This window comes from Acipenser ruthenus, chromosome 29 (genome assembly GCF_902713425.1).
Source record: "Acipenser ruthenus chromosome 29, fAciRut3.2 maternal haplotype, whole genome shotgun sequence".
NCBI lineage: Eukaryota > Metazoa > Chordata > Actinopteri > Acipenseriformes > Acipenseridae > Acipenser > Acipenser ruthenus.
This window is the reverse complement of record NC_081217.1, coordinates 1108283-1122830: the sequence shown is the minus strand read 5'-3', so window position 1 is coordinate 1122830 and position 14548 is coordinate 1108283. Positions and strand designations below refer to the sequence as shown.

General features: G+C 44.6%; 1 protein-coding gene across 2 annotated transcripts in view; it reads right to left on the bottom strand.

Moving 5' to 3' along the window:
* The window catches only part of LOC117431829 (guanine nucleotide-binding protein G(s) subunit alpha), a 45021-nt gene extending 37023 nt beyond the window's left edge, over positions 1-7998 (bottom strand). Inside the window, exons 1-2 of one of the 2 annotated variants that reach the window (XM_059003527.1) lie at positions 7887-7998; positions 7435-7697 (exon numbers count right to left, since the gene is read on the bottom strand). In XM_059003527.1, coding sequence (XP_058859510.1) covers positions 7435-7696 — 262 coding nt within the window. In that variant the 5' untranslated portion in view covers position 7697; positions 7887-7998. Of the gene's footprint in view, positions 1-7434 lie in introns of both variants that reach the window. The other variant, XM_059003526.1, reaches the window with a different exon arrangement.
* Positions 7999-14548: the final 6550 nt, after the last annotated feature.

Here is a 14548-nt window from a genome sequence, read left to right as displayed (position 1 = left end):
TTTCAGTGTGTGTCAGTGTGTGTGTCAGTGTGTGTGTGTGTCAGTGTGTCTCAGTGTGTTTGTTTCAGTGTGTGTCAGTGTGTGTGTCAGTGTGTGTGTGTGTCAGTGTGTCTCAGTGTGTTTGTTTCAGTGTGTCAGTGTGTGTCTCAGTGTGTGTGTCTGTGTCAGTGTGTGTATCAGTGTGTGTGTGTGTGTGTCAGTGTGTGTGTGTGTTTGAGGGGGGTTGACTTTTTCAACATCAACTCGGACATTCCACACATTCCCACCTGTTTGCTTCTTCATAATCAATACAAGTTGTTTATTCCCTTTCAAACATCTGCTCACAGCTGTTTCAGTGTTTCCACTTCTCAACACAGTGTTCTGTGTAAACCTTTGCTGCCCTGCTGTATATACTACAGATTCACTTTTTGAATCGGTTACATTCATACATTCTGGTGGTCCAAGCAAGGTGGCATTGTTACATATATTTAATTTAACATGAAAAAGTATTTATAAAAAAAAAACAACACACCGTTATTCCTAATTTCAGAACCAATTGCCGTTTCTGTTTTTAGTACCTTGTCAATTGCATTAATATTTGAATGCGCAATCATTCGTGTTTTTTCATGGGGATCCTTTGAGTATAAGAACAATTGTTGAGAATGCTTATGGTTCGGCAAAGCCAAGAGGTCTTCAAATCTACAAAAATACAGTTTAACACAAAAACAAATCATGATTTAATAAAATATAGACTTTTCATAGTCTTAACAAACGTAACTCATTTAAATTGAGGCTTTTTTAAAACTGGGACCCTTGGCCAGGCACGTGAGATGCCAAACCCGTGACTTCTGAACGAAGTAAGTTTGTCTTTAATCAAGTAAACTGAGCAGTTATGAAACCATTGCCTTGACACATTGACCTTTCTGCAGTTTAAAAATAGAACTGTCATGAAGCTCGAGACAGAATTAGCTCAAAAACAAAAGTGCTTTCATTTTCATGCGTGTTCCTGAAACTACAGCCTGAACTCCAAGTAAAGAACACATCGCTTTCATTTCAAGCGTTTCACACTGTATTGAGCGGGGTTTTCTTACAATACTTTAAGTTAGGGTATGTTGTGTTATTGTATTTTTAAACAAACCTCTCTGTTCAGAGAAAACGAATACATACAGTAATAAATAATAAGAAGTTTACACAGTCCGAAAACTTCTCCCAAATTCCTCCCCCTTTCACTACACCCTCTCCACACACATTTCACTGCTCCATGGCAAACAATGCCACTGCTGCTAAGTTTTGCATGCCATCCCGTTTTCTATTTACAACCCTGGGCTAAAAATAGCGACAAATGATCCATTTGTAACCGTGGGACGTGCCCTGGCTTGGGGAGAAGGTGTCAGACGAGCCGGAGCTCCGGGCATACCGCTTACCTGAGGTCATCGTCTCATTTAAAAGAGCCACGCACTGCACACGCCCCCGTTCAGAAAGCGCGCGGGGGCTCTGTCTAGAACACTCAGGCTTTCCTGGAACCATCAGTGTGTCTGCGTTCTATAAATAACCTTATCACAGAGCAAAAAGAGGCTTCCTCTTTCTTTACTGAGTCCCAAATTAGAACCAGAGCTTCATGTTTGGAACCCCTGTGATTCAGTATCGAGTGTACCGAACCACAAGAATGGAGGGCACGACAAAAACAACATCTGCATATATATATATATATAAATCAATCAATAAATATAGAAGTCATAACCACTAAAGACTGCATTATATCTGACGGAATAACATACTGCACTAAGACACCACTGACAAGATTCTGGATAAAGTCCTGCTATTATTTTGATCAAATCATGGCTAATCAGCTGATTAAGCTTTGGAACACTGTAGCCGATTGTGGATTACCCCTACAGTTCGTGTGGGAGGGTAACACAGTGCTAACTAAGTGCCCTTTGTTAAGGGTGTGTGTGTGTCTGTGTGTGTGTGTGTGTTTCTTTACACAGGGTTTCCCTTTCCTGGTTCCAGGGGACCCCTGTGTCTGCCAGGTTTCATTTCTGTTGAGCTCTCCAGGACTGAATCAAACCCTTCATTGAACTGATCATGTGCTTAATTAGACCTTTTTAATTGTTCTCAGCTCCTAACAAGTAGACGATTTCAAGTTTCTTATAAAATGGTATAGTTAACTTGAAATCTCCAATTGTATAAAAGCTGAAAGCAGTTGAAAAGGTCTGATTAAGCTAATGATCAGTTCAATGAAGGGTCTAGTTCAGTAATTGAGAGCGCAGCTGGAATGAAACTCAGCAGACACAGGGGGACCCCAGGACCTGGACTGGGAAACCCTGACTTAACGCACTCCTCCAGTAACTGGGAACGTGACAGCCTTTCACTCCAGCATCCAGCTTCACTATGAGCCACCCGGTCCCTCCCCCACGCAGATTCAAGACTGAACTGTTAAACTCAGTACTGTAGTGGAATTCTCTAGTTTCTTTTAATTTAACCTCCAAAACCTAAAGTGATACACAAGCAGGCATTTCTTAATGAAGTTATAGAAACCTAAATGAAAATAAAAAACGAACCATGTGCTCAGGAGCTTTTATCACTGCAGTTCACACTGTATCCGTACTGAAACAATCACACAGGCATCCACTAGAGGGCAGTGCTCCTTGCATTTCTTCATAAAAACGCAGCTACAGCAGGCAGGATACATTGAACATAATGACTGCTTGCAATTTTGACATTGTGTTTATCAGCACCGCATAGGCAGAAACCGATCTACCCCTATTAAAATAACATTCCTTGATCATGCACGGCTGCAAGTCCTTTACAAACCAGCGCAATAATCACGTAACACGTAGTTTGAGTTGTTTGTTTTTTTCTTCAAGGAAAGACAAATGAAAGACAAACATGCACATTCTCTAAAAGAAAAAAAAGAAATGATCTGTAGCCAAACTATCCTGCCATCACAGTTAATCTTGTGTCTCTGCAGCTGAAACTACCTTTGGGAGAATGTAAACAAACTAGACAGTGAACAAGGCCTGCGTTCTAATACACTGCAGCTTGACTGCGAGTGAAACCTCCTGCCTGACCGTTCTGAATGTACATTTTTACAAAGAAACCAAAGCGTGTGTGTGCAGAGGTCAGGAGATATCTCTGGCTGACACTGTTGTAAAATACCTGAGGATCAGAGATCAGTGCAAAATTCATTCCTCGCAGCACACAGCAGAACGCACCTATGCACCTGAACTTTGGTATTTGAATCTAATAATTTATTAAGTTCACTGAAGCAATATATTTTTTCTGTTGATGAATGAATTTACTCCAACATAAATGACACAAGAGTCTTCTAGTACTGTAGGGTAATGCACGGTGCAACAGTATTACAGGGTCCTCACTTGCATGCTTCTTAATGTGATGGAGTGGGAGCCACAGCAGTGACAGCGAGACACATACACACACACACAACGTTACACACTGTGCTAATATTTCAAACCAGGATTTCCTGAATGCCTGTACTCGCCCTAACCACTAGGCCACAAATTGCCGAGTTTTAAAATGTGCATTTACGAGAAAGTCGTTTTGAGGCGAGAGATATACAGGCACCAATTCAAATCAGTCATTTCCTGCAAATGTAAGACATAACAAAATAAATGAAGTAATCAAATTGCCAGGAAAATGTTTTTCACAGCAAGCATAGGTGCTCGCCCTGAAAATGCATCCTGTGAAGCTTCTTGTGCACGGTCCTGATCCACAGACAAGCTTCTTGTGCACGGTCCTGATCCACAGACAAGCTTCTTGTGCACGGTCCTGATCCACAGACAAGCTTCTTGTGCACGGTCCTGATCCACAGACAACCTTCTTGTGCACGGTCCTGATCCACAGACAAGCTTCTTGTGCACGGTCCTGATCCACAGACAAGCTTCTTGTGCACGGTCCTGATCCACAGACAAGCTTCTTGTGCACGGTCCTGATCCACAGACAACCTTCTTGTGCACGGTCCTGATCCACAGACAAGCTGCTAGCAAGGCTTGGATTACAGTGCTTATTGAATGACGGTTTCCTCTGCAGCCGTGGTCTTCCACTAACAGTTGTCTGTGCTTTCTAACCACATCTTGATCGATCACTAGTTATTCTCTTAGATCTTTTCCATTGTATAAAACTGTGTGGCAGACTGGACCTCGATTTCCCAGTTGCAGCCTCCAACTAGGGCATGCCCCATTCAAACGCTGATGAGAAATCTGTACTTTTACTGAACGTACGCTCAGCACACAGCTGTGTGAAGATCTGCCCTGTGTTTAAACACTCACCCAACAGGACTACTGAATGCTCAATTCCAACACAACCATGCAAGGCACCCTTTCACCAGGGTAGTGTGTGTGTCAGCTTCAGTGGCATAACTGCTAGTGCCAACCCAGCATGCATAGTCCCTCTTTAAGAAGATGCCAGCTGAGCCGAAGCAGACACAGTTATTAGTAAGTGTCCGAAGCTGAAGGCATGCTGTACATTGTGGTATACAGCAGTCTAGACAGTTTGCAAGTCCATGTGATTCTTCAACAACGAACCATGAAAAAAAAGGGCAGAATATATTCAAATTGAGCCTCGCCATTGGCCAGGCACACAAGTGTTTTTTCCAGTTAGCCAGGATGTGGGGTGGGATCCTTGCACATTCAGTCCTAAGAGTTATCTAAAGCTATAGCAAAACCACTGACACGAATGGGGGGGGGGGGGGGGGGACTGCAGTCCAGGTAGTACTTCTAAGAAAAAGAGATTTGTACTTCCATGCCATCTAGAATGGCTGAGCCGTGTTAGGAGCTACATTCATGTCACAGGTTGGGTTGAAACAGGCTGGGTTGAAACATTGAAAAGTATTGACAAGCATCTCTTACAGTGAAGGAAGCGGCCGTACAGTGTGAAGACGTGATATCGAGAAGCAGACGGACGGACACGATCAGCGTGTAAGGGTCCCTATTTGTTGAATGAAGAATGAAAGGGTCAGGCTAGATGGGTCAGCAGCAGTTGAGAAACGTGAACAATATCCATGCCACAATTCCATTCATAAACCCTGACCTGGCTGCTCTGGGAAACGTGTCTGAGGAGGACTGATCCTCACAAGCCCCTCAGCTCTCTACAGCTCACACTGTAACCCCAGCCTTCTTCTACATGCCACACCCCCTTTTTATAGATGCCACACCCATTTTCTAGATGCCACACCCCTTGTCTAGATGCCACACCCCTTTCACAGCGGATCCCTGTATTACAACTTGTCCGTTTTCTGGTATACGCGAAAGGCTTTGCTCAGGTAAACTTTGAACTCACTTCTGAATAAGCAACACAATTGACATAGTTAGTTTTGAATTTGCAGAGCTGCAGCTGTGGGGCTGACTGAAACACTGCCCTCTTTATCCCCTGGCTGCAAGAATGATCAGAAGGGGCAGCTTTTTTAAAAGTGCCCTTATATTCTTTAATTTCGTCAGACAAGGGACGACTTGTGGAGTTCATGAAAGGATTTCACTTACACACATATTTCCCCCTCTAAACGTCTTTCAAACATTTGTATTTAGAAAACTACCTGAATTATGTACACCACGTTATGTTGTTTGTATCGAATGTTAAATAAATCCTGGGTGGACTGGCAGACGGCTCTATGGGTCAGTCCCTAATGCTCTGTCTTTTACTTTACTGCCTCGCACACAGGACGCGATGCGACAAGCGAATGTGCCGTACGACGCACAGCACCAAACAAAATAATACATGGATTTATTTGAAAATGTTTTATTTTATTTGTTTTTTTTTAATCTACTCACGAGTAACAGCCCCTTGACGGCAGCAGCTCTGCCCTTCAGGCACAGTATTGAAACTGCCCAGTGAGTGTGAATCCAGGGGAGTGAACGGCGCTACCCTGACTGACAACGCTGCTGTAAAAAGTGTCTGCCAATATACCAAGTTAAATCACCAGACAGCCATTCTGTGCAATAAAAGAAAGTCAGGCACACTGAGGAAGCCGGGGCTGGCAAGGGGTGCAGCCTCCCTCAATAGTGCAGATGCTGCTGGCTGTCCCTGCACTGATACCCAGCCCCCTTGGAGTAACAGCTGTATTTTACACTCGAGAGATCTGTACGTTCTCACTGCAGTGGCGCAAATTAGACTTCTGCTCAGCTAATTGAGAATTAAAGAACAGTTGAATATCTCTTTACATTTCAAACAGGATCCCCCCATGTTCACCCAATTTCTACGAATTTCAAGAACTCGATTACATTTGAGGCAGGAGGAAATGACACCGCGTGCCCCGAGTCACTGGAAGCACCAGTACTGTAGACCAGAGCGACGTCAAATCAGGTCAATAAAGACTGGATTGGAATGGACTGAAGGAGCCGCTGCGTTTCCAGGTCTTTGTTCCAACCATGTCCTTAACTGAACCCCTGACCAGGTCCTAAAGCACTTAATCATGTGATACCCATTAAACCAGGAACGGATCAGCCCTCCAGGACCGGAGTTTAAAACCAATCCCCTGCTCTAGGCCAGTCATGTCACGTGGCTATTGCTCCAAGTGCTGGGAAATCCTGTTTTGAGCAATAAAAATGTTATTCTTTTCAAATTCAAATTCAAAGCTGAAATATTCTTGAATTTCTCAGTTTTTTTTTTTTTAAAGATGAAGAGAAGAAGTAAAGAGATAGTTGCAACTGATTACAGTAGATACAGGGATCAGACCCCTCTTGCATAGCAGTTTCACTCGTCCTGGTTTTACAATGAGCTTGAGTAGCCCCAGTGTGTACAGATAACAAGCCCGGGCGTGTGTCTTATTAAACTCCTAGTAAAAGCAGGAATGCCATCCCTCCAATGAAATGCATGTGTCAGGTACAGGCGCGCATGAAGGTGGTTCAAGAACAGGAGAGAGCAAGCTTGTCCCTTTCCACTCAAACCCTGTCTAACCCTGTTTTCAGACATGCCAAGCTCACAGCATCCACATGAGTGCCAACTGACAATATATAAATCGAGAGAGAGAGAGAGAGAGAGAGAGAGAGAGATTTATAAATACCCCAGATGAATTAGCACTTTGTTTTTAGTAGTGAAACTCTTAAAGGAATGATGGGGTCTCGCTCTAAATAAGTGGAGACTTTGCTTTATTCAGACCCTTGCTTTAGACTCTCCTCGTGACGTCACGTGGCGTCTCCACCTGCCAGGTGTGACCGCTCTGCCCGGAACGGGTCACACCGCATCACTTGAAAGAGTCACACTGGATATCTGTATTATCAGCTGGTAGCTGCCCTGCGTGGCGGTACACGGTAAACAGTTAACCCAGAGTCCCTTGCACGACCAGTGCGAGTCCGTCTGACAAACAAACCCGTTACAGAAGTTAAACGAACGAGAAGACTTTACAAACGCCGCTGTGCTGACATTACGTTCTCTTTAACAGGGCAAACCCGAGCCATGCTAGCAGTATTATTAAGGGCAAAACGTGTTCTCTGTACTTACCCAGCAACAGCAGCCTGTGCGTCTGTTTGTATTCCCTTTTCTCGGCTTTCAGGCTCTTGTCTATGCTCCGGCTCCGCTTGTTTTCCGCCTTCATCCGCGCTTTCTCCTCTGCCCTTAGCCTGTCCCTGAGTTGTGGGTCCGAGGCAAGGTCCGCATGTCCCTGGTCCCCTTCTGTCCCGCCCGTGCCACCCCCGCGCCCCGTGTAGGCGATTGAAGACTGGGGTCCTATTACCCGAGACCTCAGGCTGTGGCACACACCCATGCTGGTGTATCCAAAACAAACACACAAAAAACAACAATATTTATTCCAACACCACTCAACGGGACGCCACCATGCTCACAATCATAAACAGCTCTAATAATCCAGTGCGTAGTGCAGCCGGATCAGCGGTTCGGTTAGACTCGCTCCTCTGCGCTGTCCCCAAGGTCCTCCCTCCCGTCACAACACTCGCCTGTGGTGCTAGCTGCTTCCTCGCTCGGTTTAGTACAGATCTCACTCTTCTCTCCCTCCCCTTCCTCCGGGTTAATTTACAGCAACAAGGAAAAAGGCACACACTTTTCGGGAACACGTGACCAGGAAACGTTTACCATATTTACCGTAATTGACAGAAAAAGAGGGACCTACGTGCTGAGCCAAGCCTGCACACCGTGCACAGTGTAGTGGACGAGAAAAGGGCACTCCACACGCCGTCCCCGCCCCCTCTCTGCGTCCACACAGCCCCTGTGCAACACTGAAGCTAAACACCGCTCCTGTGCGGTGCCCTGCTGCAGTACAAGTTAAGAGATATAAATACGTACATAACATAGACTCGGCTTCTTATAGTTCTGCTTGTAGTTTCAGTTCCTCAAAGCTATTTAACAGATTGATTTTTTCCCCCAATACCCAAAAAAACGTTGTTTTTGGAGCGAAGGGTGTTCGGTGGAGTTGCAACGTTTTCTATCACCTAGAATTTTAGGATTGAGACAAAATCGCATGAGTCTACCGGAAGCCATAATAGTAGAACAGTATTTAATGTTGGATTTCGAAATGTCACATTTTTTCATTTTCGTCAGTTTTTCGTTAAGTACCTGGAAAACTGCAAAGCGGCGTGTAATTCAATAAGCTAACGTGACATCATTCAGCAGGTTTCACTGGACTTCATGAAGCCAAATGACTTCATAATAGGGTGACGCAACACTTTTGCCCGTAGCTGTAGAGGGGACTTGTTTCATAAGTAATTCTGCCCACACACTGCATTGACTACAGCCCCCGAGCTCTATACAGTCACAAGATAGCCCTGTACTGCGATAACATTCACAGGCTTCGCTGTAATACCGTTTTGCTATGTTTGTGAGTGAATTAACCCATTCTTTTCATCTGTGTTATACAACGCTATGGCAGGACACACCCCTCCTGTGAAAGACGCTATTCTTCAATGGGGCGCGTGTGTGTGCACCTCTAATGACGTGGAGATGTTAATCAATACTGTACTATGCAACAGAACCCAGCCCAGTGTCTTCATTAACAACCCTCTATATGTTATACTGGGACACTTTGAAGTGATATGCGCGCACCAGCTGTAAACTTAGCGACTTCAGTTTAGACAAAGATGGTTCTGTTGTTTGTTTATTTATTTATTTATTGTTACAAAACCCTAATACAAGGAACTGATCAGAAGTGCGTTTATTGAAAGAGCACACATGTGACACTGTGCTTTTGTGCAGAAATACCACGTGTTGCACACAGGAATTTCAACTATGGAGGCGTCTGCAATATTGGGGTCTGTGTTAATGTTACAACACATACTCTAAATGAAACCCCGGAGCCACTATCTGGCAGGTTTAAATATTATAGAAATATAACATTTTACAAGTTTCTTTCTTAGGTTTTATCGTTATTATAGTGGAAGCATGCAGCATAGGTAAGCATTGTAAAGCCCAGAGAGGTATGATGAGGCACTCTGATCTGACACTCTGAACACACAGCATTCACACCCTGGTGGAGCTGGCAGGGCTGATCTGACACTCTGAACACACAGCATTCACACCCTGGTGGAGCTGGCAGCGCTGATCTGACACTCTGAACACACAGCATTCACACCCTGGTGGAGCTGGCAGGGCTGATCTGACACTCTGAACACACAGCATTCACACCCTGGTGGAGCTGGCAGCGCTGATCTGACACTCTGAACACACAGCATTCACACCCTGGTGGAGCTGGCAGAGCTGATCTGACACTCTGAACACACAGCATTCACACCCTGGTGGAGCTGGCAGAGCTGATCTGACACTCTGAACACACAGCATTCACACCCTGGTGGAGCTGGCAGGGCTGATCTGACACTCTGAACACACAGCATTCACACCCTGGTGGAGCTGGCAGCGCTGATCTGACACTCTGAACACACAGCATTCACTCCCTGGTGGAGCTGGCAGCGCTGATCTGACACTCTGAACACACAGCATTCACACCCTGGTGGAGCTGGCAGAGCTGATCTGACACTCTGAACACACAGCATTCACACCCTGGTGGAGCTGGCAGAGCTGATCTGACACTCTGAACACACAGCATTCACACCCTGGTGGAGCTGGCAGCGCTGATCTGACACTCTGAACACACAGCATTCACACCCTGGTGGAGCTGGCAGCGCTGATCTGACACTCTGAACACACAGCATTCACACCCTGGTGGAGCTGGCAGCGCTGATCTGACACTCTGAACACACAGCATTCACACCCTGGTGGAGCTGGCAGCGCTGATCTGACACTCTGAACACACAGCATTCACACCCTGGTGGAGCTGGCAGCGCTGATCTGACACTCTGAACACACAGCATTCACACCCTGGTGGAGCTGGCAGCGCTGATCTGACACTCTGAACACACAGCATTCACACCCTGGTGGAGCTGGAGCGCTGATCTGACACTCTGAACACACAGCATTCACACCCTGGTGGAGCTGGCAGGGCTGATCTGACACTCTGTACACACAGCATTCACACCCTGGTGGAGCTGGCAGCGCTGATCTGACACTCTGAACACACAGCATTCACACCCTGGTGGAGCTGGCAGAGCTGATCTGACACTCTGAACACACAGCATTCACACCCTGGTGGAGCTGGCAGGGCTGATCTGACACTCTGAACACACAGCATTCACACCCTGGTGGAGCTGGCAGCGCTGATCTGACACTCTGAACACACAGCATTCACACCCTGGTGGAACAAGTTCTGCTTTTTTAATTTATTTTTTTTCCAAAGAGAATGCTCCTGTGTACATTACATAAGCCGTGCTGCACAGTTTTGAAGAGAAACGTTTCTTTTTTTTCTGAAAGAAGTAAAATATTGTTAATTTTGAATGTTTGTATATCGTTCATTTTCAATTGGATGTTCCTTAAACTAGGATGTAACCTTGAGACGAAGGGGCATTGTCAATACAACTCAATAAGGGGAAGTGGTCAAATAATCTTGCAATATTGCTGGCTTCAGTATGACTGCTTCGGGTGGATAGATGTGGTTATAACCTTCACTCCCCCCAATCCAAATGCTTTCTTAACCACGTGGCAGCACATTTTTATTGGCAGGAGGAGAAAAACAGCACCGGTCCTGGTGTCTATCCTACTCTGTTCCACAGGGTGGCACTGTGGTTTCAACATCACTGGGCTTTTCATCTGCATCATGGTCTAACAATCTGTGATGTGTGTCTTTGTCCAGCCACAGTGTCAGAATGTATCTGCTCTGCTGTTGCTGCTTTCCACATTGTAGCTCCTCATGGACAGCAGTAGTTTATTAAGCAGTGGGACATCCTGCAGATTCTCAGTGAATTGTCATTAATAGCGTTTGTCTTACTAAGTTAGAAAGTTAAAGGCGTGCTGATGTGTGTACATGTTGTAGAGCTCTCAAAATGTAACCACGACTCCTTTGTCTATAATCTTCCCCTAGTGGATTGCACCCACTAGATATCACCTTAGTACCCGTTTCTATTGCAAACCATGGAAAATAACATTTCAATATCTACCCACTGTGGCTATTGTTACTGAGGGAATACTAGATTTTAAATAGAGGTCAACAATAACACCTTAAAGGGAAAGCACCTTATCTGGTTCTGCCCAGGTGGAGTTATCATGTCATGCAGGCTTCCTTTGATTTAACCTACAAACCAGCAAACTTATCCTGGTTTCAACCCAAGCTGCATTGTGTGTGTAACAGGACAGAGGCTGGGCGTGAACCGCTGACCCTGCACACCACAAGTGTGCGTCTAAACCACAATGCAAAAAAGCCAGCTCTTAACCTCGTCTCTTAACTTCAAAACTAAATGCATGAGTGAGTTCCTCTTACTGCTGCGGGGCACTCGGAGTTCTGCACCAGGTCTCGGACAGAGGCTAAGTGAAGAGGTTTGATATCCTGGACACATTTCTTTATTTTAAGTTTTTTTTGAGTGATCATGGAAAGAAACTTGACCCCAGCTTCCGGTTGTGGTAAATAATGGGCAACAGAGTGCGTCTCATTTAGCCGGAGTGTAATCCCAGGTATGGACTGAGAAAGCTTATTAATCCAATAAAAAAGCACTCATCACTTTCACAACTCCTGCAGGAAAGCCAGAGCTGTATTGAAGCACACCAGGGGAAACAATTGGCTGTACTTGCAGATAATGTGCAGTGAAAACAAAAACTAATGCTTTTTATGTTTTGTTGTAAAATACAATTGCACTTGTTCTAAATAATAATAATAATAATAATAATAATAATAATAATAATAATAATAATAATAATAATAATAAGATATTTTTATAAGGCTCTGGTCCAAGCTTTATTCTCACCTCTGACACCAATCTAGCATGACGTGGATCAGGTCGGGTTTGATGCAGAGGTGCCTGGGAGACTTGGAAGGGCCTTTATCAGTAGAAGGCAGCATTTCTACAATGTTCTGTCTAAATGGCGTAACCCTGAATGGACCCGATCTACGCCTCCCAGTCTGTTGGAAAGCAGATCTGAGGATGGGTCCCGTGTTCCTTGATGCACACCTTACCTCTGACATTGGGATCAGCATGCTGTCCAGACTGGTAGGAATCATCAAGCCTCTTCACAAACCATTGTCCTGCTCCACAGCACTGGCAGGCTGGAAGCAGAGGCCTCGGAGACAAAGGAAAAAAGACAAAACGATCGTAAATGGGCAAAGGGAAACTGTGAGACCCAAGGTAAAAATCAATGACTGTGAAAGCCTGGCTGAGATCTGTACAAAAAAAAAAATCATATTGAATTTAAATGAGGAAAACTGGCAGACACATTTGTGTCAGTGTGCAGTTTGAGCTTTTGTCTGCTTTACTTATCTTTTGAAAGATCGATGGAGGTAGAGAGTGGGGGATGAGGGGAGGGTGGAGGGTTCATTAAAGCAGAAACCTTTGTTGAATATTCCTTCAAGTTTCTTCACCAGATAAAAAGGTATATTTACATTCAACCCGGTCATCTGACGTGCTGATCATGTGAAGTGACGGATTCGAGATGGTTGGACGACACCCTCAAAGAATCGTCACACTCTGCTGTTTTTCAATTCCAATTCCTGGAATTGGAATTAGAATTCATATTTTAGAGACATTAATAATTGATGAACTGCTTTCGTTTGAGGCTGATTTAATTGATTAACAGCGATTTCAAGTCAAGTAATTTTGTTGCCATTGTGAGAAGCTCATTTTAACAGAATGCTGCTGATTGCAATTTTGATCAACGCTGTGCTGGAATTGATTAGCACTGGCTGTCCCTTCGTTTTGGTATTAAATGCTCCAGGAACACCCACACCTTGAACAGTGTCTGTTATACAGAGAACGATAGTTCAGTCACCTGACTGAATAGCAATCTTGCAATCAGCTAGTGAAGGCGAGGCAAGGAATAAGGTTTGGGGTAAACTTGTAATTTACTTAATTCATAAATTAATGGCTCGATCATATGATATTCCTTAGAACAGCACTAAAAAAATTGTATTAAATTTTGACAAGAAATCATTTTCAGGGTCCTTTGTGTTTTGGTAATGGAAGTTATGCAGGGTCATTTCTGGGAAGAGCATGTGAATTCATCCCTCTGGTTGAAAAAGTGCCTATGCTGCTTATCTTAAAAACACTTTTAAAGGGATTACAAACCACACAGCGGGTGCAGCGGAAACGAGATTAAGAAGCACATTAAAGTTACATGTACACACGACTGATGAAGAGCAGGTTTAGTGGCTAATGCTCAGGACCGGGTATCAGGGTGATCTGGGTTCAAACAGCAACATCACTGGGACTCTGTGAATGAAGGGTTTCATTAACTGGAGAGCTGTCTTGCTGAGTAACTTGTTGGAGTTAATGGCAGACAGTTTAGTGCTGTCACTGGAGTGAATTCCACAAGGTTAGGCGTGTTACACCAGGAACCAGCTGCATAGATTCAACCAAGGACTGCGCTTCAAAACCCGAGACCGCTGCAAACGGTACCTGGAAAAGCTTCACCGATACCCGTCCCTTTTGCTTCCGGGTTTCTCTTTTCAATCAAGCCACAGATAGGAAGCACCGCTGGGAAGAGCCCTCAGCTCATTTCTCTCTCTGTTCATGACAAGGTGTAGCTGAATTACGCAGAGGCACCGGTAATGCAGGAGGGTTTAAAAGCTGAATGCATGAAATATATATTCATAATCAGAAGAGGAGGCGACGCGTCTGGGGGAACGGTCTTGCTGGTCCTGTTATGTTTTCCTGCTGATGTGGTGTTTTGGGTTTCAGGTTCAATTAGCGTATCCCTGGGGGAGCTGCAGAGCAGAGGTCACTGATTAATAATCAACAGAAACGCTTGTGCTGCTGCTCGGCTGCCCCACACCGTCGCATAGACTCTACAGACCTCACGGTGCAGGTGGGCTGGCATTGGGGCGGAGTTGTACAAATGATTCAATCCTCACTTTTATTGGAATCAACTGATGCATATATTTTCCAGGAGCATCGGGAACACCAAACATTTTGCTGTGGTTTCCTGTCTAATGTCACAGATTTTCAAGCTGTGAAAAATGTGAAATTATGTTCCAGTCATGTGTTGATAAAGTTTGTTATTTATTTATTTATTTATTAACAAAATACGAGATGTCTATTTAAGTCAGAAAAGCATATTTGTTTAAATCCAG